At 35.9% G+C, this 25,078-nt stretch overlaps 2 protein-coding genes across 3 annotated transcripts; both read right to left on the bottom strand.

The window, feature by feature from the left end:
• Window positions 1-580: 580 nt before the first annotated feature.
• Window positions 581-16,788, bottom strand: LOC130968167 (phosphatase IMPL1, chloroplastic). 2 transcript variants are annotated; one of them, XM_057893278.1, is made up of 10 exons: window positions 16,405-16,787; window positions 14,630-14,697; window positions 14,237-14,370; window positions 12,267-12,355; window positions 10,314-10,371; window positions 10,157-10,209; window positions 7,533-7,631; window positions 7,338-7,451; window positions 6,569-6,670; window positions 581-945 (listed from the first exon to the last, which is right to left on the bottom strand). In XM_057893278.1, exons 1-10 carry the CDS (start codon window positions 16,684-16,686, stop codon window positions 847-849), a joined length of 1,098 nt encoding a protein of 365 aa, XP_057749261.1. In that variant the 5' UTR covers window positions 16,687-16,787; the 3' UTR covers window positions 581-846. The 2 variants fall into 2 exon arrangements, with proteins under 2 accessions (XP_057749261.1, XP_057749262.1); XM_057893279.1 differs by lacking the exons at window positions 10,157-10,209; window positions 10,314-10,371 and having other exon boundaries at window positions 16,405-16,788.
• A 2,469-nt stretch (window positions 16,789-19,257) lies between these two features.
• LOC130965868 (uncharacterized) lies at window positions 19,258-23,502 on the bottom strand. The gene is made up of 3 exons (XM_057890628.1): window positions 23,446-23,502; window positions 19,967-20,233; window positions 19,258-19,899 (listed from the first exon to the last, which is right to left on the bottom strand). Exons 1-3 carry the CDS (start codon window positions 23,500-23,502, stop codon window positions 19,258-19,260), a joined length of 966 nt encoding a protein of 321 aa, XP_057746611.1.
• Window positions 23,503-25,078: the final 1,576 nt, after the last annotated feature.

Raw genomic sequence — 25,078 nt, 5'->3', positions numbered from 1 at the left:
GGTTCAAATAAAAAAATGTACTATTTAAAATATAATTGAATATCACATATATATATATATATATATACCACTATATCTAATAAGAATCAATATATTCTCAAGGTCCCGTCTTCAAATTTAAGAGGAGTCCATTTTTTAATACATTGTCATACATTGTCATGCACCTATGTGCTGACATCATCATGACATAATCAATACACATGTCAATTGGTTCAGTCGCTACACAGTTCAGTCACTGCACAGTTCACACCAATTCTAACCGGTTTTACTGGGTTTAACCAATTTAAATGCATTAATTAGAACATCAAACTAGATTAGTTCATCAACTTTTCAGTCGAACCGGATGATTCGATCCGAATTTGATAACTATGCTGATAACCATAAAATAAGATGAAAAAAAAATAATACTACACATCCAAGTCTTTTTATAAAACAAATCTAAGTTAAATAATAAGACTTTGAGTAATGCTACGTATAATTGATTTGTGTTGATATTGGACAAACTTAATTAAATTTGGTTAACAAAAACACTTGGATATATGGCATTAATCTAAAAGAAAAAAAGACTCGTGCCATGAAAAGATAAATAGTGATAGATCAGGTCACATGATAATTCAATTTCAGAAGATAAATCCCCCAATAAATATGACGTGGGTGTAGCCGTGTAGATATACAAACGAATGATGACTATTTTTAAACACATTTTTGAAAATTCAGCTGGCGTAAAAGTTATCCTTGCAGTTTAATGTCCAAAATGTTTGGCTTTCATAAATATCGAACTATGAGCAGAAACTAATATAACAATGGAATTTAATTTTTGTATTAGTGTCCACGAATCATCCGACCTTAGACGTCAGTCGCGTAATTCTCTGGTTTATACCACAATGAGAAATCAATTCCCTTGCTTTTCAATTTCTCTGTTGCAGGTCCAATTCGATCTAGAAGCTGTAAAGATAAATATAAAAAAGGTTAAGAGCTTGTTCCATTGAGGTCAGGTTCAGTGAACCACCAAAAAACTCCATTAGTTATATTAAATACCAGCAGAATCAAGAAAATTGCTTAAGTTACAATAGCAAGCCTCAGCCTCAAGTTCTTAGAGCGAAATAGTAGTGTTTAGAACACAATTTATGGAAATGAACTGATTTACAATTGAAATAGGATTCCCCGTTTATTAAGTTTTCCCGCATTTCCATCACATTCAAAAAATTATATCAAGCAAGTAATAAACCAAAGTTCCGAAAACAAGCTATTCCCTTGATGGAAATGAGATCAAGAACTGGGATCAAAAGAAACTACGATCATGCTCCTTGACTGGGGGTATAGAAAATAGTAACTACTCATTAATATCATGCAAAGTGCCGTGAACCTTACCCAATAAGCAAATATAGGATTATCAAACATCTAGGGGGCAGCAACACAAGACTTGACAAATCCTGTCTGGAACACAAAGGCTTGGAATGGAATTGATTTGGATTGAAAATAAGTAAATTGCCTACAAATCCTTTCAAAATTGACAAGATAAAAGGATTTACAAATCATTTCACTTCATCCTTTATACCAAATACCAAACACTAAATTTGATTTCCAAATCAAATCAAACCCTCATTTCAGGCATTCCAAATGTTAGAACTTAGAAATCTTGTTGGTAAAGCTGTGTATTTCCTACCCCAGAATTCTGATATATATATATATATATATATATATATATATTACTAATTTTACAATCAAAATGTATCACATAGCACTCTCTCATTGCAATTGAATTGAAAATTTTTCCCTCCAAAATCAAGGAGACCTCTCGTTCCTCATCTTCCCTTTTTTTTCTTTCTTCCTCCTTCACTTACTCAATCTCTCTTATACATCATTACTAATTAGTAATTACTTATTTGACAACCAAAATGTATCACATGATATTTTTTCATTGCAATTGAAATTAAAAGCTATTAAATATTTGAGAATCAAAATATGTCACATAACACTCTACATCATTGCAATTAAAATAATTTTTTTTCTTTCAAAATTAAGAAATTCTCTTCCTTCTCCACTCACTCTATTTCTCTTGGCTTTTTAACCCATGAGCCACAATTTCTAAAACTTTTTATCAAAATGCTATTCTTTTCATATTATTTATTCACATGATACCGTTTTGCCACCGTAACACTTTTTTTTTTTTGTTCATTTGATAAAATCTTTAATATTTATTACAAAAATGTTGGATATTTAGATATTCCGCAGAAATAACTGCTAATATTCTACTAATATACAAGAAGATATTCCGTCAATATTCTGCCATAATATCCAAGAAACAAATAGATGCGGGGTCATGGAACAACATGCCATCTTTGATTTTCTTCCAATACGAGTAGTTCGGTTTCAATAGCTTGTTGCCAAGATTCATGTTCCATAGCCTGTTCGTAGGATGAAAATATAGAAACAGAAGCTAAAGTTTCTGTCAAGGATAAAGGGGAAGGAAAACCTAACTTTGGGGTTTACAAATGCATGAACTGTGTCGTACAAGAACTCGTTATGGGTCAAATATTGGATCAGCAGCTGGTGAGTGATCAAGCAGGGGCCTGGATGTCCAGATGCCTGATTTGGAGTGTTAGCTGGATCTCTTTGGTGTACAAAGAGAGGTTTTGGTGGTTCTAGTTTTGCATATTTATTAGAAAACAGTGCCAAAATTGATCTAGGGGGATGCAAAGAGAGGATCATGGTTATTTGCAAAATAATATGCATTTCTTGTAATATCACACCTCTAGAGACGAATCTGATGTAGATTAGGATCATAGCATAGAAAACCCTTTTGGTGGGGAGACTATCCAAGAAAAGCATATTTAATAGATTGATCCGTATGTTTGGTGCAATCTGTGGGAGAAGATGTACATACAAACACATCCAAAAGTTCAGCGATTAGAATAAGTGGGTGAGTGATCAAACAACATTACGGAAGGAAAACCATTGTTTAGTAAAGGAGAGAGCTCGCAGTTAATAAGAAAGACTCCAAAAACGAGGTGCCACAAAAGATTCCAACATAAGGGTGCGCACAACATCAAAAAGATAGTTTTCTTTTTCTTTCAGCTACTCCATTTTGTTGGGATGTGGCAGAGACATGATTTTTGAAATGAAATCTCATTGGTTTGCAAGAAATCTTGTAAGAAATAAGATGTGCACTCCACTGTAACAACTGGTACCCCAGAAAATCGAAAGAAAACAATAGAACTAGAAGAGCGGAGGTAGTAATGAATTACTGTGAAATCGCCCCTTCTTCAATTATGGATTATACGGGAAATGGAGGAAATTATAGAACAGAAAATAATACTATGGTAGTGTTTGAGAGCCTACCACTCTCGTACCTTCTCATTATTCCTTTTCTCCTCTATATAACAGAATCCCTCTCTCTTCCCTAACAGAATCAGCCTAGGATCACACAGCCATCCAGGCATCCACTAACTCTGCCACATGGCCTAATTAGTTACACAAGTGATTCCCCACCATTTTCTCTTTTCCCTCTCCTATTCCTCCTACTGTAAATGAAGGGCAAAAGAGGAATTCTCTTAGACCCTATTGCAGCCTCAGGAAAATCATCTTTTTTGCTCCCACCCTTCTTAGTTATTTGATTTTATTATTATCCGGTCAAACGGTTTGTTTAACCAATGACCCACCGATTGAACCACTAACCTGGTGACCAATACTTAGATTGGCAGTTCAGGTTTGATAATTATGCTATAAAGACCTTATCCTTGGTGACCAATACTTAGATTGGCAGTTCAGGTTTGATAATTATGCTATCAAGACCTTATCCTTGAGAGATGTCGAACTTGTAATAGTACTTCAGCTTTTGGTCGCAAAAAATAAATCCATGTGAAACGACTATAATCGTCAATAAATTACTTATAGTGAGCATGAGATACCATAGGTGACGTCCCCCATAAATCACTGAATATTTGTTTTCAATAAAAAAAAGAATTTCATTAAAATGAGAAGGATAATACAAATTGGGGATAAGGTTTCCCTTATACAAAAGCAAAACAAAACAAAAGATTTATTTATCTATAAAGCATAGCTTTCAGATTTCTCAAAACGTAGATTTACGAGCCTTTCCTATGAGAATTTAGATTTGCCTATAGCAGTTCTCAAAGGTACACGCTCCCCCAAAAATCCTCATCCTATTTATAACTTTTTGAGTTATCATCGATTATCTTGGTCTTACTCCACCTTTGTACCTTCTATCTCTCCTATTTCAATACACAAAAGAGTTCAAGTCATGATTGATGAAATAAAAGCTTCAGAGAATAGTGGCAATTGGAGGCTGGTTCCTCTTCCTTTGGGCAAAACCACACTTGGATGTTGTTGGGTGTACGCAATCAAAGTCAGTCCAAATGGACAATTGACGCCTAAGCAAGGCTTGTTGCAAAAGGATACACTCAAATTTATGGTCTTGACTATGGGGATACCTTATCTCATGTAGCCGAAATCACTTAGGTTTGTGTTTTCTCAGCTATGACTGCTATTCGTCATTGGTAATCACATCAATTGGATATCAAGAATGCCTGCCTTAATGGTGATCTAGAGAAAGAGGTTTTACATGAAGCAACTGCCTAGCTTTGTTGCTTGAGGGGGTTGTGGATTGGTTTGCAAGCTATGACATTCAATCTATGGATTGAAACAATCCCCCATAACGTGGTTAAATTCAGCTCCGTTGTTGATTGGGATAAAACGGAGTGAGGCAGATCATTCAGTTTTCTACTATCATAATTCCCAAAGGAAAAGTGTTTACTTGATATTGTACGTGGATGATATTGTTATCACAGATGATAAGCATCAAGGGATTAATCGTTCGAAAGAAAGTCTCTTCAGTTACTTTCAAACCAAGGATTTGGGAAAGCTACTAAATACTTTCTTGGAATTGAAGTTGCCCAATCAATTAATCGTGTTGTTATCTCTCAAAAGAGGTATGCTCTAGATATATTCAAGGGGATGATGAATTATAGATCAACTAATAGTCCAATGGATCCAAATCTTGAGTTACTACCTAAACAGGGGGAGCCAATTTCAGATCTTGAAAGGTATAGAAGATTAGTTGGAAAACTTCTCTATCTCACTATTACTAGACCTAACATTTGTCTTGCAGTTGGGGTAGTAAGTCAATTTCTGCAATCTCCTAGCTTGGATCTTTGGAATGCAATAATGTAAATATGAGACAGAATAAATTACCATTTGTACCCATAAAAGATACAGACGATGACAAATGTACCCATATAAGAATAAAACGACAAGTGTAACCACGGAAGATGGCCTCCGTGTGCCAAGAGTACCCAGACATTGGGTATGTAATTGGTCCATTAGGGTACTCTTGGCACACGGAAGCCATCTTCCGTGGTTACAATTATCGTTTTATTCTTATATGGGTACATTTATCAGCTTCTGTATCTTTTATGGGTACAAATGGTAATTTATTCATGAGATATATTAAAGGATCTCCTGAGATGAGATAATTTATGATGATAAAGGGAATTCTCAGATTATTGGTTTCAGTGATGTAGATAGAGCAGGTTGTTCCACTGATAGACGATCTACTACGGGATATTGTCTTTCTTGGAGGAAATCGTGTCTCTTAAAAAAAAAAAAATGTTGTATCTCACTCCAATGTTGAAGCAGAATTTCGTGCTGTGGCCAAATTACTTTTTATCATTTAGATCAAACAGCTTCGTTGAAAGTTAAGATTAGGTGACTTCAAAGAAATGAAATTATTTTGTGATAATTAGGCAGCCCTTCATATAGCTTCTAATCTAGTCTTTCGTGAAAGAACAAAACATATTGAAGTTGAGTAGTTGACTGTCATGTTTGAGAAAACATTCTCTCAGAGAAAATAATCATTGAATCAGTAAGCTATAGTGAACAGCTAGCAGATATTTTCAGTGTCTCAGAGGACCTCAGATTCAATATCTGTGTAGCAAGCTTGGATCACTTAACATATATGCTCCAGCTTGAGGTAGGATGTAGGAAAGAAACATTGACAACATAGAAACTAGGCAGACCTAGGAATTTAGTTGTATAGAAACTAAGCACTCCTAGAAAATTATCTCTCATATTCCTTGTAATTTCTGACTATAGTCTTTTAGGATATATGTGCTAATTTCTGACCATAGTCTTTACTCAGTCTTTTCAACTGACACCGAACACACTCTTAAAGTAGCCAAGTATGAACACTTGATTACTGAGAGAGCTTTAGGCTTGCTCTAAGATAAGTGCAAAAAATTCTCATGAGCGCAAAGATTATCTTCGACGACAAACAAATTTTGCTTTTACTAACATTGCAGCTACACATGAACTTGCTCCCCTATTGATTTTGTGTTAATATGCTACAGACTGACAAGGACTAGTGGTACTGTGGTAGATATAGCAAACTAAAACTACATCATAGGAAATATTCGCATTAAAAAGCATATAGAAAGCCTAAACAATTGTCAAAATTAAATGAGCTGAAAAGCTATTGACCCAATTTTACGATTCACATGACAACTAAAATTATTTCCAGATATTTGAAGCAAAATCAGAAAAGGCTAACCTTTTCATGGAGCACACCATTTGAAACCAAAACCGATCTATCAAAAACACAAAATTTACCGCCATCCATCCGAGAAACAGCGCCCCCTGCTTCTTCCACCATCTACAAGTGAATAGAAATAAAAAATCTATAAAAATTATTTTCATAATGAATCGACCTGCAAAAGAAAAGAAATAGGTTTCTTAGAGTACTTAGGACTATTTTCATTCCTATTTCTTTTTCTAGTTTCAGTTTGGATTACAAAGATGTCAACATATTTTCTAACTATTTTCCTGTTCCTAAAATTCATGATAAAAATATTTCAAACAGAAAACATCAGGGCTTCCCTAGTTTCTATACTTTCAAAATTAAGTGAAAAAAGGTGAAACAATAAGTAGGATTTTCTGTTTTCACAGTTCCCTTCACGACATACTACAAATCGAAAACACAAACGACAATGAGAAGCATACAGGCGTTGAATCTCAGGGAGGACCTGTCATGACCACATTGTCTTTATTGATATGTTCTCACACTTTACATGGGTTTGTTCCATCAAAACTAAATCAGATGTGTTTTCTGCTTCTTCTATTTACCTTTAAAATTAATGTTGGACTTCAAATACTTCTACTACTTAAAACTATTCAATTTGACCAGTGGGTGAGTTTAGATCCACTTTGTAATTCTTTCAATCTCATGGCATTACACATCTGTCACTCGCCTTTACACATAAAGCATATCAATGATACTGTCAGACTGTCAGAGCAAAAGTGACAATGATATAGAACTTTACCAAAACACCTGCAGCCATATCCCATGGCTTTAGACGATATTCCCAATAAGCTTCTACAATTCCCAAAGCTACATGACACATGTCCACTGCAGCCGCACCAAGTCGTCTTACACCCTAATAATCAAAGTCAGGCAAATGAAAAGTGGAAGGCAAATAAATGAGACAAGGTTTAAATAGAATTTAGTAGATGATTACCCTGCTGACATCTGTAAACTCTCTAAATAAGTCAATGTTAGTGGCCCATGCATCATCATGATCATACCCGAAGCCAGTCACTAGAAGAGATCGTTCCACCTAAAAATGCAGATCACATACAACATACATCAGTCATCAAGTGCCATATAAATCAGATAGTTCCGTAAAATAATAATGATGACAACCAGAAAAATAAACAACAGAATTATAGGCTGCATTTGAAAGAGAGACTGAGATTGAGAGACAGAGATTGGGGGAGAGACTAAATTAAGTCTCCGTATTGTGTTTAGTGTAAAGAGTACAGAACTGAGTTATGTCTCAATATCCTGTTTGGTTTAAGATAAAAATGGAGACTTAAATAAGTGAAATTACTAAACTACCCTTACTAATTAAAACCCTAACCCTACCCACTCAGCCATCCCCCTAACCCTTTCCCCTCCTCTGTTTTCTCGCTCTCTCTCATCTTTGTTCTCTTCTCTCTCCGGCGAACCAGCGGCAGCGGCGGTTTCCCTCCATGGCGCCACAGCAGAGACGACAGCATCCACCACCGTCGTGTCTGCCATCGTGTTCATTTCGTCTTGTGTCCCTGTTTGTTGCCGTCATGTCTGCACTTAGTCGCATCACTGCTAGTCCGTTGCGCTGCCTCTGTTCCCTGTGCTCACCGTATCACCTCTGTTCCAGTTCTGGGCTGAAAACAGTTCGAGTTCCGGATCTGTGCTCCCTCCGATTCGGAATCTCAGATATCCAATTCTGCCCCCTGTTCTTTTCTTTTCCTTTTTGATTTTGAAATCCTCTTGTTTATGAGATTGTTGAATCTGATTTTGACATATGTTTATGAGATTGTTGTTGTTCTCGGGATTATTGTTGTTGGTGGTGTTGGAATTCAGTGATGGCAGAGGTGTGGTGGTGGGGTTGGGTTGGGAGGGAGAGGTGAGCGCTATGAAGTGTTGGCAGTGGGGTGGCAGTAGACTGACTGTGAGGGATAGACTTGGAATATAAAATTTTGAATGAGGGTATTTTAGGAAAGAAATATCAATAAAGTTTCAGTCTGTGTATCCAAAAATTTCAATCTCCTGTGTCTCTAGTTTCTGGAGATATTTAAGGAATTGAAATTTTGTATCTCGAGACTAAAATTTTAGTTCCAATCTTTGATCACCAAACATGACACTAAGACCGTGTTTGGTTACTGTCTCAAAAAAATAGAGACATAGACACAAAGACACAAATACACATGCACACAAAGATACACAAATTTTATAACATGTTTGGTGATAATACACAAGACACATCTATTTAATTCAAAAGCAAATTTTACCCCCAAACCAAAACAACCTCAACAGTGTTAACACCACTACCACCACCTCTGATTCTCTATGGTCATCACTCTCATCATTTTTTATTTTCAATCTCATCTTAGATAATTAAAATTAACTACCTTAATTCAAATATCAGTTACAAAATTCAAATTTTAAAAAGTTGAAATAATTAAAAAAAAATAAACAGAAACAGATCTAACAAAAATATATCTGAGAGGATGAGGGTTTGTTGAAATTGTGGATGACAAAGAAAGAGGGCAGCAGCGACACGACGACGGGGATGACGACAGTGATGGCAAAGAGCGACGCAGTGAAGAGGGCAGCGGTGAGATGAGGGAGGCGTCGGCGCGCAAGCAAAGGCGGAAGAGAGGCTGCCAAAGACACAACGATAATAGCGATGACAACAACGTTGGGAGGGAGACGGCGAAGGGAGAGAAAGAGAAAAGGCATAAGAGAGGAGGATAGGAAGGAGGGAGGTGGTAACGCCGGTAGTGATGGCAGCGACAATGGTGGAACTAACAAAGGGAGAAGGAGAGGCGAGTTATGAAGGTTAGGGTAAAGGACAATGATTGGAATTTTTAAAAATAATCAGGGATAGAATTAGAAAAATCTGTATCTCATGGGTTATGTCTTAGTGTCACAGCTTGAAAGAGATACACTAAACACATGTTGTTTATGTGCATCTGTATGTAACCGTGTCCATTAAAATTTTGTGTCTCACCAAACAAACAGTGTACACGTACCACTATGTCCATGTCTCTAAGACTGCGTTTGTTTCTGAAAATAGGACAAGACAAGACACTAAGAACAAGACATAAAGGACAGACACACAAAATTTAGTGTTCTTGTATTCTGTTTAGTAATAAAGTAGAACAAATTATAAAAATCTAATTTATTCTAATTTTATTTTCACTAAAAAAATTTGAGAAGAAAAATATAATAATAAAAAATATAATTACGAAAAATTAACAAGAATAATTAAAGAAAAAATGGAAAATAAATTGTATCCTTGTTAGTGTCTCTGTGTCCTTCCTACCAAGATGGACACAAAATACACTAAATCAATGTCTCTGGACATAATGTCTCTGTCCATGTCTCATCTGTCAAACACGATTTTGTGTCTCAGTGTCCCGTCCCTATAAACAAACGCAGCCTAATGGGCATGGACATGAACCAAATGGGGCCCAAGTCTCAATCCCCGAGTCTCAGTACCTCAACAAACACAGCCTAAATGAAGAAAAAACAAATTGTGATCCAAGATCACTATTCTTTAACTTTATGTTGAGGTATTGTTTTGTTGTAAATCACCTGATTAGTTTCACTGACTCGAATCCTCTGCCCATTGCAGAAAGCTCCACCACCTAGAAGGTCAGAGAGCTAAATTTATTGTAGAAACACAAATTTATTTAAGTCAGTTTTATTTCTTCAAGACACAGATGGGAGACAAGATAGTATTTTCTTTCACCAGTAGTTGCAGAGAAAGTGCGAGTATTCCAACACATAGGACCTCCAACAAATTCAACCTGAAATATATAAAGGGCCCAGTTCATTAAGATTCTAGGAGAAGCAAAAGCAGACATAGAAACAAAAGTAGAAAAATATTTCATCTTATAAAATAACAAGAGGGATAGTGAGAACATAAGTGGAAAGAGAGAGAAATTCTTTAAAATGGTATATGCATAAAGAGCTGGAAAAAGTAGTGGTTGCAGTTTTCCATGAGCCAGTTTAGGCTTATTACCATTAAAGTTGATAATATTTGAGCCAATTAGCTGACACTAAAAACTTTTAACCCATGGACACTCCGACAGATTTTCGGGCTCAAAGGTCATTGCTGAACTGCAGATGTACACGTAGGTTCCGGAGGCTATAATGAGAGATGATGCAAATAGCACTTGCCACATAGTAAAAAGGCATTGAAAAACAAACCAGCAAAAGGAAACATAGTGGTCTGAAGGGGAAAATACTGCCGAAAAATGAGATGCTAGTGATGTACATGATTCACGAGTTAGAAAAGAAGTGAATAGGAAAGATGAAGCTGATCGAATAAATGTAGGATTCTTACAGAAATCTGTGCCTTACAAATCGAATCAAGTTCAAATTTCAGGAAGTTAGTGGCAGAATATTGATGTAGCAGGTCATAGAGAATGTAACTCCTCTCTAATCTCATCCTGAATTTTCAGATAATACTGGAGAAGGTGAAGTGAGAAAATCCTGAGCAATAAATAATTTTTTTCAAAAAATAAATAAATAAAAAATAAAAAATTCATTAAGATGATCCTCTATACAAAAGAAAAAATAGAAAAACAAAAGATTTATCTATAAAGCATAGCTTTCTAAACTCTCAACATGTTCAATAGGGAAAGTCTTTGGTAAAGATGATAAGCTTTACACCAAGTGTTGGGAATCTAATTCTATCCCATAAAACATGATTATCAAAAAATATGTCATTAAAGGTGCTTGCATTACGCTCCAATTGTCCAAAGTGTGGCAAAAACTGCACATTGCTACAAAAATGTTACCTCTTTTCTACTGCCAAACCCAACAAACCTAGTCAATAGAAATTGGTCTAGGATTACAGCGTACACCGAACATTCATCAAAGATGCTAAACAAATTATTCCATAAGAAAACAGTCATTGGGCAATGCAAAAACAGATGTGAATTTGACTCTAAATTAGCCCCACATGTAACACACAGATCATGGGAGATAGCCTTATCTTATCTAGCCTTCAAACCTGCATAAGTCATTGGTATTAATTCTGTTAACCACAACTGTCCATAAAAAAGAGTTGACTTTAAAGGGAGCTTTGGACTTCCAATGGGTTTGTCTAGATGAAAGGATGTTGTGTTAGAGGAGTGAGTAAGGAAGTGGAAGAAGGATTTACAGCTAAAACTACCAGAGGAGTCAAGAGACCATATCCATTTATCAGGGTTTGAAGACAAAGAAAAATCATCAACGAGAAGTTTAGAGAACCAAAAGTTCAGAGGATTCTCTATCATGAAGGTTACGAAAGAAAACGAAGTCCCAAGAGAAAGAGGAACCTTGTCTAATTTAAAAGGACCGAAAGATGAGAAATGGCTAGGTTTAATTTAGATTCAATAATTCAATAGTTTTAGTTCTTAGATGTTATGGTATAAAAACATAACTATATGTACAAAATAGGAAATAATGCAGCATATTCTTTCAGTAACAAGAAAGATTATTCATATTGGTCCAATGCAGTAACTTCATTTATTTAAAATGTCATAATCCCTCATCATTCCAATTACCATACTAGTTACATGGCAAAACACATTAATCTCATGCATCAATTGTACTAGGTATATATCCTTATATAGAATTGATTAGGACTGACATACTTATTCATAAAAAGCTATGCAAACAGTAGGAAATAGAACAAAAAGATATGGCTATTCACCACTGCAGCAGCAGCTGGCCTCCCCCGATATAGAACTCCAACAGAAACAGCAAAACTGGGATAGCCATGTGCAAAGTTTGTCGTCCCATCTACACAAATATCCAAGATTTGTAATTAAGTCATCCAAATAATACCCAGCATAAAGGGGAGTTTTAGAATATGTAATTACTAATTAGAGAAATAATATATTTGTATTTACAAGAATTTATTTCATATTCGTCTATACTCTTTAGTTGAAACACAAGAAATTCCATGCCTTTCTCTCCTTTATTTTCTCTCAATAGTGCCAAACTAAAAGCACGTGCAGTTTCCAAGTGTATCAAGCACAGTACACAGGCCATGGAGTGCCAACAGAAAGCATTTTAACTGATCCTAGAAATATTGAGGCAGTGTTGATTGGCCCCAACCAAAGACCTAAAGGCTTCAAATGGATTTCTCGGTCTCTCTGGGGGTTATAGGTTTCAACATGGTCTGAAGTTGATGAGAAGCTTCTGACAAACTTATAAAAGATGAACTCTTTTTTTTTAATCTCCAAGTGCAATTGGCATTTGAGAAATTGAGTTAAGCCATTACAGCACTTCTTGCAAGGGCATTGAAGCAGTTTTATTTTAAGAAACAAAATTAGTGGCTTTTCATACCCAAGTCTTACAACCTTGGGGCATAGGCAAAATCACATTATAAAGGAGATCTCAGGGACATTGTCTTGGTGATGCAAAAGTGAAGACACGTTTCATAATGATCAATAAACCAAGTCTGAGAACAAGTTGATAAGAGGTTCAGCAAGACTCAAGAATCAAGATTGAAAAGGATCAAGAAGAAAATAGTGCCATGATGATTCAACCCACCTATGTATTTGATTCACAAGAACATGGTGTACAGAAGGTGTAGAATTTGTGGTGCTAAGAAACACATTTTTGAACCTTATATTGCCAGCAGAATTCATGATTCAACTTTGAAGACACCATAAGTCCCTCAGAACTTGTAAAAGTGTTGCTAGTATTGGAAACATAAGAAAAAGGCCGTCAAGGATTATATGAGCACTTATAAAGTATTTCGAAAGGACAGATATGCCTTGGCGCCAAGGGTTATTGCAGTTTACTCGTCCTTCAAAATGGATGTAGTTTGCCAACTGACCAAATAAGCTCATTTTGTAGCTCTCGGCCACACATTTACAGCTAAGGATTTTATTGCTAATGTTGTGCCTCGCATGGTTTCCCCACAACAATTGTGTAAAATATAGATCAAATCTTTTTGAGCCAATTACATCTTATCTCTTCAAATATTGTACAAACTACCATCCATAAGAAAATGATCAAATAACAGAAGTGAATGTGTGGAGGCATATTTGTGATGCTTTTTGAGTCCCAAGCCAGAATATTGGGTGGTTGGGGAAAAAAGGCACACTTATGAGAGAAGAAAAACACTAATAATAGTGGACAAGCAACTAGAGAACATACCAAAACAGCTTGAAAGAAGGGTGTAATGAAAGATAAACAGTATCGGATATTCATCAGGAACTAAGCAGTTTGGTAGTGAGAGCATAGTGCCCTCTAATGCCATTTCGAAATTACGGGATTTTTTAAATAGTAATACTGAAAAGAGAAAATAAGATGCAATGTTTCGATGTGATGAAATTTCATACAAAATACAACGCACTCATCCCTGTTTATAATGATCATAAACTAGTCATCTTAATAAAAAATAAGGTAACAATCATGAAATATAATGAAATATAGCAACCACTTATAAAAGAACATCTAAGATACTTGATCATATTTTAAGATAAAAAGGACAACAGCAGCTTTTTAACTGATATCTACCAAATTCTGTGCCTTTCTTTAAAAGAAGATGCAAATTACAAAAACAGTATTTCTTGAAGGCCATGAACTAGTATAGCCTTTCCTGATTCTGATTTATAAAAAGGTTAATGTGCTTAAATTGAGAAAATAAGATTGACGGAAATCCCAAACCTAACGGATCAATGCACCAAAGATAATCTGATGCTGCATCCCCTATAATTCCTCCTTCTTCCCCGAGAATAAGATGGTCTTCAAAATTCTTGTTCACGATCTCTAATATGGCAGCTTCGCTCATTTTATCTGTCCTGTAAATAGTTTGAAAATTAAGTGCAACCTAAAGTTAGTTCCCTAGTTAAGCAAACAAAAAGGAAACCTTTAGTACAATATGTTGAAGAAGAAGAAGAATACAAGCTATGAATCCAATGACTACTGTAGGTCAAAGACAGCATGTAATTGAACTGGATGAGATCAAGGAAGGCACAGAGGAAAGGCCCTATAATCTGTGTCAATTATTTGATTTGAACATTGAATAAGATAAGCATCAGAGATTCAATAAGACCTTACTCAGTCACCAAGTCAGTTAATCCTTTATATGTAATATTTCGTGGCTTATTTACAGCATCCATTACAACCTGTAAATAACAGAGAGAAGTAAACATCCATCTTTTGATAATATATGCCAAAACCTTATTTAACTAGAAAAGGACCAAATTTAAAAAGCTATAACAGGAAAAGTATAGTGGGTTCACAACAATAGTAAAAGTTCCTACCTTAAAATATCACCCTGATCAACAGAAAAAGTGCAGATGACTACACAGAGATAAAGAATTCGTTGAGGTATAATCACTAATTACCGTATTATAAGGCCATGTCATTCAGATCTAACGTGAAATGGAACTTAAAAGAGATATTACATATTAGATCCTTCTGAATTCAATTTCTCCTTTTTTCTTTTTTTTGGGTTACGGTGAACATTTTTGCTTTCTATACTCACTAATCACTAATGGCTAGTAATTGCGGGTATTCTTACCTCCACTAAAATGAAATCCAATTTGTAGATCTAAAGAGTTTGTTATTTAGTTATAAACAATAAATTCTGACACTTCTATCAAATTTGTTCTAATAGTACAACCACAAATTGATTATTCAAAGACCATGAAAATGCAAAAGTTCTAAAATGGTACCCAACTTGGAAATCTAAAATAGAAGATTTAGCACAATAACAATTTTTCCCTAAGCACCCAAATGCAAGATAGGACACAAACGTGCTCTGTCCCTTTCTTATAATAATGATAACTCTTCAATATACCAAATGAAGCAGCAAAACACAATATCTGTTTTACAATAGCTTATAATCCAATAATCCATTTGTTCAGCAACTACCAACTGAAATTTGGCCAAAATGTCTACTTTGGATGTTGAAATAATAATGAGTACTTTAGAATCTCTAATGATGTAAAACAAGATCTTTTTAATCAAGTATCTTTAGACCACCTCAAAAGAAGATAGCAGCATCTTTCCCACTGCATCTTACAAAATGCTTTAACTTCACCAAATTTCTACTGAATAAAAGTTTGGCCCAATGGACCCCCCATATTTTCAGTTTTAGCAGGCATGATACATCTCTGTTTCCCATTTCCTTCTTCCTCTCCACTTTACTAACAACAGCAAATGAAATGTCTATTATCAAAGTTCAGCTTCAGAGTTTTAAGTATCTTCCTAGAACTGTTCAGAAATGGAAGTGGCAACTCAATTATCCTAAGCCAAAATGCAAATCACACTAAGGTCAAGGATAGGAAATAAAACACAAGGTTATTTTTAGTGGAAGGACCAAAAGAATAGGGCAATGCAATATGTTTGTTGACATTAAAGAAGGAGGTAACCTTCAAAAAAAAATAATAAGAACAATTTTTTTTTCCAGCATTTTGGGGTTAAATTTAACTTCATTTTTATTGGTCACATGTGCAATTTGCCATCACCGTCTTCTTCAAAAATGATTGCACCCCATTGAACCACAATCATTGATCAACAATTTCAATCCATCACACTGAGAACTCATTCAATTTCAAGACTGCTTTTCCAGTTATAAATATTTGTTATGCCTCTAGGCATAAACTCCCTTAACCTTTTCATCCCATTTTTCTTTAAATGAGTTCGAAACTTAGTCCTCTCAAAGATATTTGGGCACTAAGTTAGTTCCACAAAAAAAATTGAACCTTCAAAACATAAAATAGCCATCGGTACAAGTATCCCATTAATGTGTAAGAATGTTCAATAGGGCACAAAAATCAAAATTGATGTATGCTTCAAAACAATTGGGAACCAGATTTATCTTTAACCTGAGCGCCAGTCTGAGCTGCAGTTTTAACGACTTCGATGAGATGATCGGGCGCAACGGGACCCGTCGATCGGGCACCGACAGCAGGAAACTTGTCCGATATCAGAGAGTTCCTACATGGCTGCGTAATCGGTTTGAAGCAATGATTCGGATTCGAACGGTACCCGAAGTGATGAAGCCTCTGAATACGTTCAGGGAAGGTGGGAGAAAACTTATGTCTGGGAACCACAGAAAACACTGGAGAAAGGTTTGCGGCCGCGGCTGAGAAGACCATCAAGGACATGCTGGATTGTCAGCTGGATAATGTGCCGTTTAATGTTGCTCTAACTCTTCTGGCTCTATTCAGTGTCAACGGTGTCCATTGAGCAAAGGGGGAATATTTTTACGAGGAATCTTACTTGCCACCAAAATTTATTAATTTTTTCATCATTTTTTTTAGGGATATTTTTTTTCATCACTTATTAATGGACAATTCACTTAAATAAAATAAATGGACCAAATATTTATCTAAATGTAAAAATTAAAAACTGATTACTATGTAAACCTTAGAATCTTTTCTACTTTTTACAAAAAACATATAAACTGTGTATCCTTTTACGGTTTATAAAAAAAAAATTATGTGTGTACAAACCATGATATTCTTTTTACAGTTTATAAAAAAAAATTATGTGTATAAAACATAGTACTCCTTTCACGGTTTAAAAAAAATATGAACACAAACTATAATATCCCTTCCACGATTTATGAAGAGCTATGTATATACATAATCCACGAGACCGAATGACCGATTATATTATTGAGTGTTAGAGTTGTTGGAGGTGGGAGCATTTGGGAGAGAATCCGGAGACATCGAGACTCTGGCGTGGTGGGGTTATGGAAAATCAAGATCGCATGTACCGATTGAACGGCGTTGCTCACGTGGTTGGAAACATCAACCAAGATGTTAGTTTTTTATATGTTAAAATTTCATTAGTAAGGAGTTAATTTTTTATTTATTTATTTGTTCGAATGTTATGTGTACTTTGTGTAATTCGTAAATAATTTATAGTGTAATGATTTGTATGTTAAATTTTTATTAGTATCGAATTAATTTTTTCATTAATGAACCATATTTTTGAAAAATTTGATTAGTGTTGAAATAATTTTTTCTCCCATATGTTGTAGCCGATTACGTGTATTTGTAGTGTTAAGAGACAACAGAATATGTCTCTACATGAACAGATCAGGTCATACTTGAAAACTGCGGGTCTGTATCATTTGGCTAGACTGAACAATCATTGGTTCTAGGTTGATGAGCCTCTGCTTAGCACATTTATTGAGATGTGGTGTCCTGAGACGCACACCTTCCACATGCCATTTGGAGAATACATCATCACTCTGCAAGATGTGGCGTATCAGCTAGGTTTGCCCATTGATGGGGAGGCCGTTAGTGGGTGCCTCATTGACTTTGAACAGTTCATGGACAACAGAAGACCAGCGTAGGAGTGGTTTCAGAAATTATTCGACGAGCTACCACCACTGAATAAAGTCAAGCAAATGACGGTTCACTTCATATGGTTCCATGAGAGGTTTCGAGTGCTCCCATCTGATGCGAGTGAGGAGACAGTGAGTATATACGCGCGTGCTTACATTATGATGTTGCTGTTGACTCGGCTGTTTGGGGACAAGAACTGACGTCGGGGTATCACTTGGGTCACCAATCTTGGCAAGGTTAACAACCCCACTATGGTGAAAGTAGCCATAAACCCACCTTGGTTGGCCAAGCCAAGGATGCACATCTTACTCTCAAAGAGCCTAGAGGAAAATAAGCACACAACTTATTTCATATTCAAATCAACTTCTACTCTATTTCATAAATACAAGGTACATGAGTTATTTATACTAATGGGAGAAGGAAAAACTTTCATAACTTGGACGATGTGGGACTAATACATAACACAAAGTTCACTGTTATAAACAATATAGGACTTGTATTCCCTTATTACAATTAACTAATATAATTAACCTATTAACTCTACTTGCTCCCGCGTCAAGAACGCAAACCGGGTTCACCTTCGATGGTTGCCATTTGTGGCATCGATGGACGAGTTGGGAAAATACAGTTGGGGCTCAGCTACACTGGTTTGGTTGTATAGATATATGTGTCGGGTGGCAAATAGAAATGTTGCTAACTTGGCCGGACCACTTCAGCTACTACAGTCCTGGATTTTTTGGAGGTTTTCCACACTGAGACCTAGTGGTTTTGACATGTTTAGATTTCCACTAGCCTCTAGGTATCGATTAATGTTTTGTGCAGCATACATGCCTATTTTGATGTACTATCGTTTTCTATGCAATGCTTACAACGAATATTGTAAGTGGGTAACATATCTACCGACCTCCGATGCCAGAGATCAAAGAGTGGTGTCAACACATCTTTCTTTGGATAGATTGCGTGATCAAGACGTAAGTTGTTTAGTTGTTGCTGTTTGTCAAATTCGTAGTTCATATTATGTATCTTTTAATGGTGTTATCTAAACTTAACTTGTCCTTTATAGTTTTTATGGGAGCCTTATTCTATTCCTGATGTGACAGCTGTTGTCCATTCAGAGATACTGGTTGAGGAGCACAATAGGCTATGGAAGGCGATCACGAGCTTGATATATTTTGCCGTGATAGAGTGGCATCAAGTTGATAGAGTGGTACTGCAGCTCGGCGGCTTACAGCATCTCCCTCAGCATCTCCCAAGCATCCAACGTGGAAACTCGGCATACGATTCTTCCCAATCTCCATATATCTGTGCTATTGCCTTCTGCTTTGCCATCCAAACTTTCCTGTAACTAGGCATGAATCCATAATTTGCTTCCGTTGCTTTCTATAACACTTTTATCATAATCGCAGCATCCGCTCTAACCAACGGATAGATCCTCGCACAGATAATGTGGTAATTAAGCTGCCGGTGATCGCTCGAAATTGAGGTAGTCAAGCAAGTGTGCGAACCGTTATACCTTCTGACCTCCCAAGTGACCTTTTGTGCACGAAGTGAGATGCGAATCAACCAACTGCATCCTTTACCAAACTCCTTGCATTTCCCATGATATTTTAGACGATTTGACTCTAAGACCATGTATTCAACACCTCGACGGATACTATAATCCTTCACACTTAAAATAGCTTCCTCTTTATTCTGGAATGAATGCCCAATCTGAAATTCTGTAAAAAAACTCCCAACGACAGCATTTTCATCTGGTTGTTGCCTCATAGCCTCCAAGTTTAGAGTTGAAAAGTGTGGAGGGTACTGCTGTGTGTCGGAACTTGATGGGTCATGTTGTGTACGTGGATTGGCACCTGTATCATCATCACTGTCTCCAATTATATCAACAAGCTCCTGGTCTGAATCATCCTCCCGCATTGCATTCTCAACTCGATCAGGTTTCCCCAACTCTATAATGCTAGGACCACTAGCCACCTCAAATGTCTGCTGCCGGACCGAACGATTCTCGAATGGTACAAAACCCTGCATCCATACAGTCTAAATCAGCCACAAAGGAAGAAGATGCAACGGATGGACAAGCTGGTGCAACCGCAGCCATCGAACTAAAACCACCACCTATGACAGTAGACTGAGGATTCGGAGCTGATGCCCCAGAACTATTGACACCGACATCCAACTTTGCATACAGCTCGTGTATTCTGATCTCTGGAAAACTCCTACGATAATGAAACAGAATCCAAAGATCTTCATCGAACGATATCACAAACGTATCATACTTCACACCGGTTGGCACAATTGCGATAGGGATATTATAAAATAACTTTTTTACCCACTTGCTCTCAAATACCCCAAACTTCTACAATATGCTGTTCTTTAGATCTGACAACGTATTTAATGAACTGATAAATACACTCAAGGATTCTCTGTCAGTGAGCTTCACACCATATCTCTTGCTTCTATGAATTTTTCCAGAGAAATGCACTAGCACTAGCAAACTCTCTTCCTCACTTGCCATTGTAAAAATGATACTCTTCTATACAATTGATTTCACTGAGTATATATAGAGTTTTTACTCCTCATAAACCGTAGAAAGGGTAGAACATATTATGTATGCATGCTTACTATTCATAAACCATGGAAGGAACACCACAGTTTATGTGTTTTTTACATTGTTGATAAACTGTGAAAGGGGTACCACGGTTTACATATATTTGTAAAAAGTGGAAGGTGGTTCCACGGTTTACATATAATAAAAATAGGCAAGTAAGTAATCAGTTTTCAATGGTTGTATTTGGGTAAATATTTGGTCAATTTGTTTTATTTAGGTGAATTGTCCCTTGTTAATATTTAAAAGCGTAGATTAAAAATACATTATTAAATTAAAAAATTTGAATTAATCATTAAAACTGATAAAAAATTAAATTTTGTTAGTTTTTAAATTTTTTAATTTTTATTTGAAAAGCTTATATGGTGATATCAGAGAACAATGACGCCAACGAGTTATAAGTCAAATGGCATAGTTTTTCCTTCTCACCTAAAGGTTTTGGGCTCGTCTCTATTCTTTTTTCTATTTTGATTTTAAAATCTTAAGATGATTGAATTTGTGTTTATGAGATTGAATTTATTTTTGGTATAATAGTTGTAGGTGGTGGTTGAATTTAATGATGATAGAGATCTAATGGTTATAGTTCAGTGATAGCAGAGGAATGATGGTTATAGTTTGGTGATGGGTGGTGGCAGAGTGAAAGGTTTTAAAAATTTTAATTTTATGTGTTTTCATTTTTTGAAGTATTGAAAAGATTGAAATTTTGAAAATAAAGACTGAAATTTTAGTTACAGTCTCTAGTCACCAATATAGTACTTATTTGGATGTCATTATCTTGATAAAAAAAAAGATATTTTTCAATGAAAAAAAGATCTTTTTTATTTTTTAGCGTATTTGGCAAATTTCTAGTAGTAAAAGTAAAAGCACTAGAAAAATTAAAAAAAAACATCTTTTTTGAGAAGTTGCAATTTACATCTTTTTTCTTTAAAAGTACTAATATATTGTTATGCCCAAACATAATTGATAGATAAAAATATCTTTTTGCATGAGATATCCAAACATAAAATTATTTTTACTTTTCCATAAGATCTTTTAAAAAAAGATATCTCAAAAAAAGATATTTTCTTAGAAGATCACCCAAACAAGTCCATAATATAGAATTTCAATTTCTTAGTCTCAATCTCAATATCCCTTACCAAATGCTTTCTTAGTGCCTGATTTGACTTGATACTTATAGCTGATAAAACATAATTACCAAGAATATATTGTGCCATCTTTTGTGAGCAAAGTAATAAGTTATGTCGAGAGTGATTTGTAGGTAATTAAGTTTGGTAATTTTTTTGCTATGTTGGGTTGGACTTTATTCAAATAATACCCCACCTCCCAACAACACACACATTATCTATCTATTTATTTATTATTACTAGCACCTGACTCGTGCAAATGTATGGAAAGCCAGAAATTATTTATCGCACAAGAGATTTTTTATTTTAGAAAATTATCATAACTTTTTCTGTTAACAAAATTAAACAAACAATAGAATCTCTTTATCTCTTCTTTTATAGGCAAAGGCTATGGTATGGATTGAAGGAAACATCCAGAGGTTTAGATGCCATATGCATGTATCCATCGGACGACAAGTGTGGTATCAGATGGACCTAGACAGTTAGTACGAACAAAGAATTCCTGACACAAGATGGAAAGAGAAGTGCTTTTCAGATGTGGGTCATATAGGTTGCAGAGGATTAGTTGCTAAATGTCATTGTTAATGGAAGGATGTGGTTAAATAATTTTTTGGAGAATATAGTTGGTGGGCCAATGGGATTTTTTGGCAGTGTTGGGCTATGCAAGTTGGGCTTTATTGTTGAGTGAAGGTTTGTTTTATGTTGGCATTTGTTTAAATGAGACAGGAGCCAAAGTGAGCCTTATTGATGCGGACCCAGTAACAAAGAACAAGTTAACATGAGTAAAAATAGGATATCGGGTCAGAGGCAGAGGTTCTTGAATCTAGATTAACATAAAAAAAATGTCGCTGTAAGTGTGAAAAGGAAACCTTGAGAGGGAAACACATTCATCAAGCACGGTTGAAGGGAAGGAGCGTGGGAACTCTAGCCATAATAATCGCACGGTGCAACAATTGGGATATGGATGTCCTTGTCCCTGAAGGATATTGGAAACGGTGGTTTTCATCAGCTGGCTAGCACTGGAGGGCATTTCATACACGTTCGGAGTCTCACGCGATTGGTAAGTTCTGGTGCCTCTATCTGTAGGAATTTGAAGGGTGATATTTAGCTGCTAGTGATTATGATTCCATTTCCAGGGGTTTATTGATGATGTATATAAATCCCTAATTCGGTTTAATGTGGCTTTTGAAATGTGGCCTGTATGTTCCGCGTTCTAAATTTTGACCAATACAAAATATCTTGCAATGTTAGCCCGGTTCTGGCCAGTAGTGGGTATGTTAGTATGTGTTTGTGCAGATATAGATTAGGCCAGTGTTAAGACTCTGTGGTGCTAGATTTAGGTAATATCATTTAGTGGGTGGACATGAAGTAGGTTGGGTTTAGGGATTCAGGTATGCACGAGTTTAACGATACCTATAAATGTACATAAGAGAATATCTATAGTACTTGGTTTTGGTGTGTTATGATTGTGTGTGTCACGACTTATGCAGGTGAATTCGTAGATGGCAACAATCAACTTGGAAGATGTGTTGAACACACGGAGTGACGATGGTGTTGATTACGGCGATTGTTGCTTCTCTTACCGATGACAACATATTAAGAAAGGTATTTCTAACGAAAGAAGATGCATATGATTTCTATCAGAAGTTGGGTAGGTTTCATGATTTTGGAATTCGTAAAGGGGATATATTTAAGGATGGAGGAGGGAACCTAATTAGGCAAATATTTTTTTGCAATAGAAAATGGCTCAGACATAGGAAACATTACAATCAAGTGGATAGGAGGAGGCCTCACAAGCTGGAGACAAGGACAAACTGTGAGGTGAGGATGTGCATATACCTTGACAGGAGCAATAACATCTGGAGGGTGAAGAAAGTTATCACGAAGCACAACCATGCCCTCACACATCCTGGCATGGTCCACCTAATTCCAAATTTTTGGTCCATGACAGAAGCGGAAAAAGCTCAAATAAATGGGATGCAGGGTGTGGAATCTCGACATCGAAGAGGATGCAATACCTGGCTGGCATTGCCGGTGGATATTCTCTAGTTGGTTTCCTGAAGAATGATGCTTATAACTACGTTGATAGGAGTAGGCATGATAGAATGGCCGACGGGGATAAGAACTTGGCTATAGTGTACCTAGAAGAAAAAGTTGATGCTGACCTGATGTCTATGGCGCGGTATAATGTTACTGTGGATGACATGCTTACGAATGTATTATGGGCGGACAATGGAAGTAGGCTTGACTACCAGTACTTCGGCGATGTCCTTGCATTCGACTCAACATATAAGAAGAACAAGTATAATAAGCCGCTAGTTATTGTTTCTGGCTGTAATAACCACAAGCAAACTTGTATATTTGGGTTTGGGTTGGTGTTAGATAAGAGCATCGCATCATATACATGGCTGCTAAAGAATTTTTTGGAGGTCATGTGCAACAAGGTGCCATCGGTTGTTGTTACTGACAGAGATGATTCAATCCGGGAGGCTGTTCAAAAAGTTTTTCCAGATGCAACTCATCGACTTTGTGCATGGCACATTGAGAAGAATGTTACATCTAACGTCAAGGACGTGGCGACAGGTGGTTGTATGCAGACATGGGGGTCGATGACTTTGAGACCAAGTGGGCCGAAGCATCGGCTGAGTATGGATTGAATGACACCTTGTGAGGGAACCAGGTGTACGAAAAAAGGGAGATGTGGGCCAACACATACTTGCGTGATAAGTTTTGTGCCGGGTTCAGAACAGCATCGTGGTGTGAAGACATTAACAGCGTGGTGAAGAAGTTTCTTCAATCAAAGCACACAATGCTCGAACTTGTCCAAAACCTTGAGCTCCTTCGGGAGTTTAGGAATAACGAGCTACTATCTCAATTCATGTCGATCTATGGTGACCCCGTGTTGATGACCTCGTTGGACTCCATCGAACGGTTTGCTGCTAGGGTGTATATATTTCCTAAAATTTTAATAATTTTCAGTAATTATTTATTTATTTTTATTTATTTTATTTATTTTCATGATCTTTCATCCTTTTTTCTCTAATTAACCGTAGAAAAAAAATTGAATATAATAGAAATAAAAAATAAAAAATAATGAAAATTACTAAAATTTCAGGTGAAATGAAACTTATTAACATAAAAATATGAAAAATAAATAAAAAAATTAATTAATGATATAGTTATCTCAAGATTTGGTCTTTCTTTTTTAAATATCATAAATATTAAAAAAAGATTTAATCCTTTTTAATAATTTTGGTATTAAAGATCCATATTAATAATTAAATTTTCCTAACGATCATTTAGAATGATTTTCCCTTATATTTTGTTGATTACTCGTAGTTAATTTTTTATTTAACTTATCATTTTTAACAGGAATAATAACACAACTTATAACGCGTTAACACCAGTGTTAAAGGTTTTTTCGTCCCAGTAGAGTGGCACAAAACAATTAACACTAACATTGATTGGACTC

This window comes from Arachis stenosperma, chromosome 3 (assembly GCF_014773155.1).
Source record: "Arachis stenosperma cultivar V10309 chromosome 3, arast.V10309.gnm1.PFL2, whole genome shotgun sequence".
NCBI classification, from domain to species: domain Eukaryota; kingdom Viridiplantae; phylum Streptophyta; class Magnoliopsida; order Fabales; family Fabaceae; genus Arachis; species Arachis stenosperma.
The sequence above is the reverse complement of the archived record's forward strand: the minus strand, read 5'-3'. Positions and strand labels throughout refer to the sequence as shown.

Excerpts from the sequence above, each read along its gene's own strand:
- LOC130968167 (XM_057893278.1), bottom strand. The coding sequence starts at position 16,686 with ATGTCCTTGATGGTCTTCTCAGCCGCGGCCGCAAACCTTTCTCCAGTG. Across the intron at positions 10,372-12,266 it reads GGCCAGCTGCTGCTGCAGTG|GTTGAATTTGTTGGAGGTCC; the intron begins GTGAATAGCCAT and ends TATATATTTCAG. Across the intron at positions 10,210-10,313 it reads CACTTTCTCTGCAACTACTG|GTGGTGGAGCTTTCTGCAAT; the intron begins GTGAAAGAAAAT and ends CTGACCTTCTAG.
- LOC130965868 (XM_057890628.1), bottom strand. The coding sequence starts at position 23,502 with ATGGTTGTGCTTCGTGATAACTTTCTTCACCCTCCAGATGTTATTGCT. Across the intron at positions 20,234-23,445 it reads ATGTTATTGCTCCTGTCAAG|AAGTTTGGGGTATTTGAGAG; the intron begins GTATATGCACAT and ends AGCATATTGTAG. Across the intron at positions 19,900-19,966 it reads GTTTTAGTTCGATGGCTGCG|GGTTTTGTACCATTCGAGAA; the intron begins GTTGCACCAGCT and ends GTATGGATGCAG.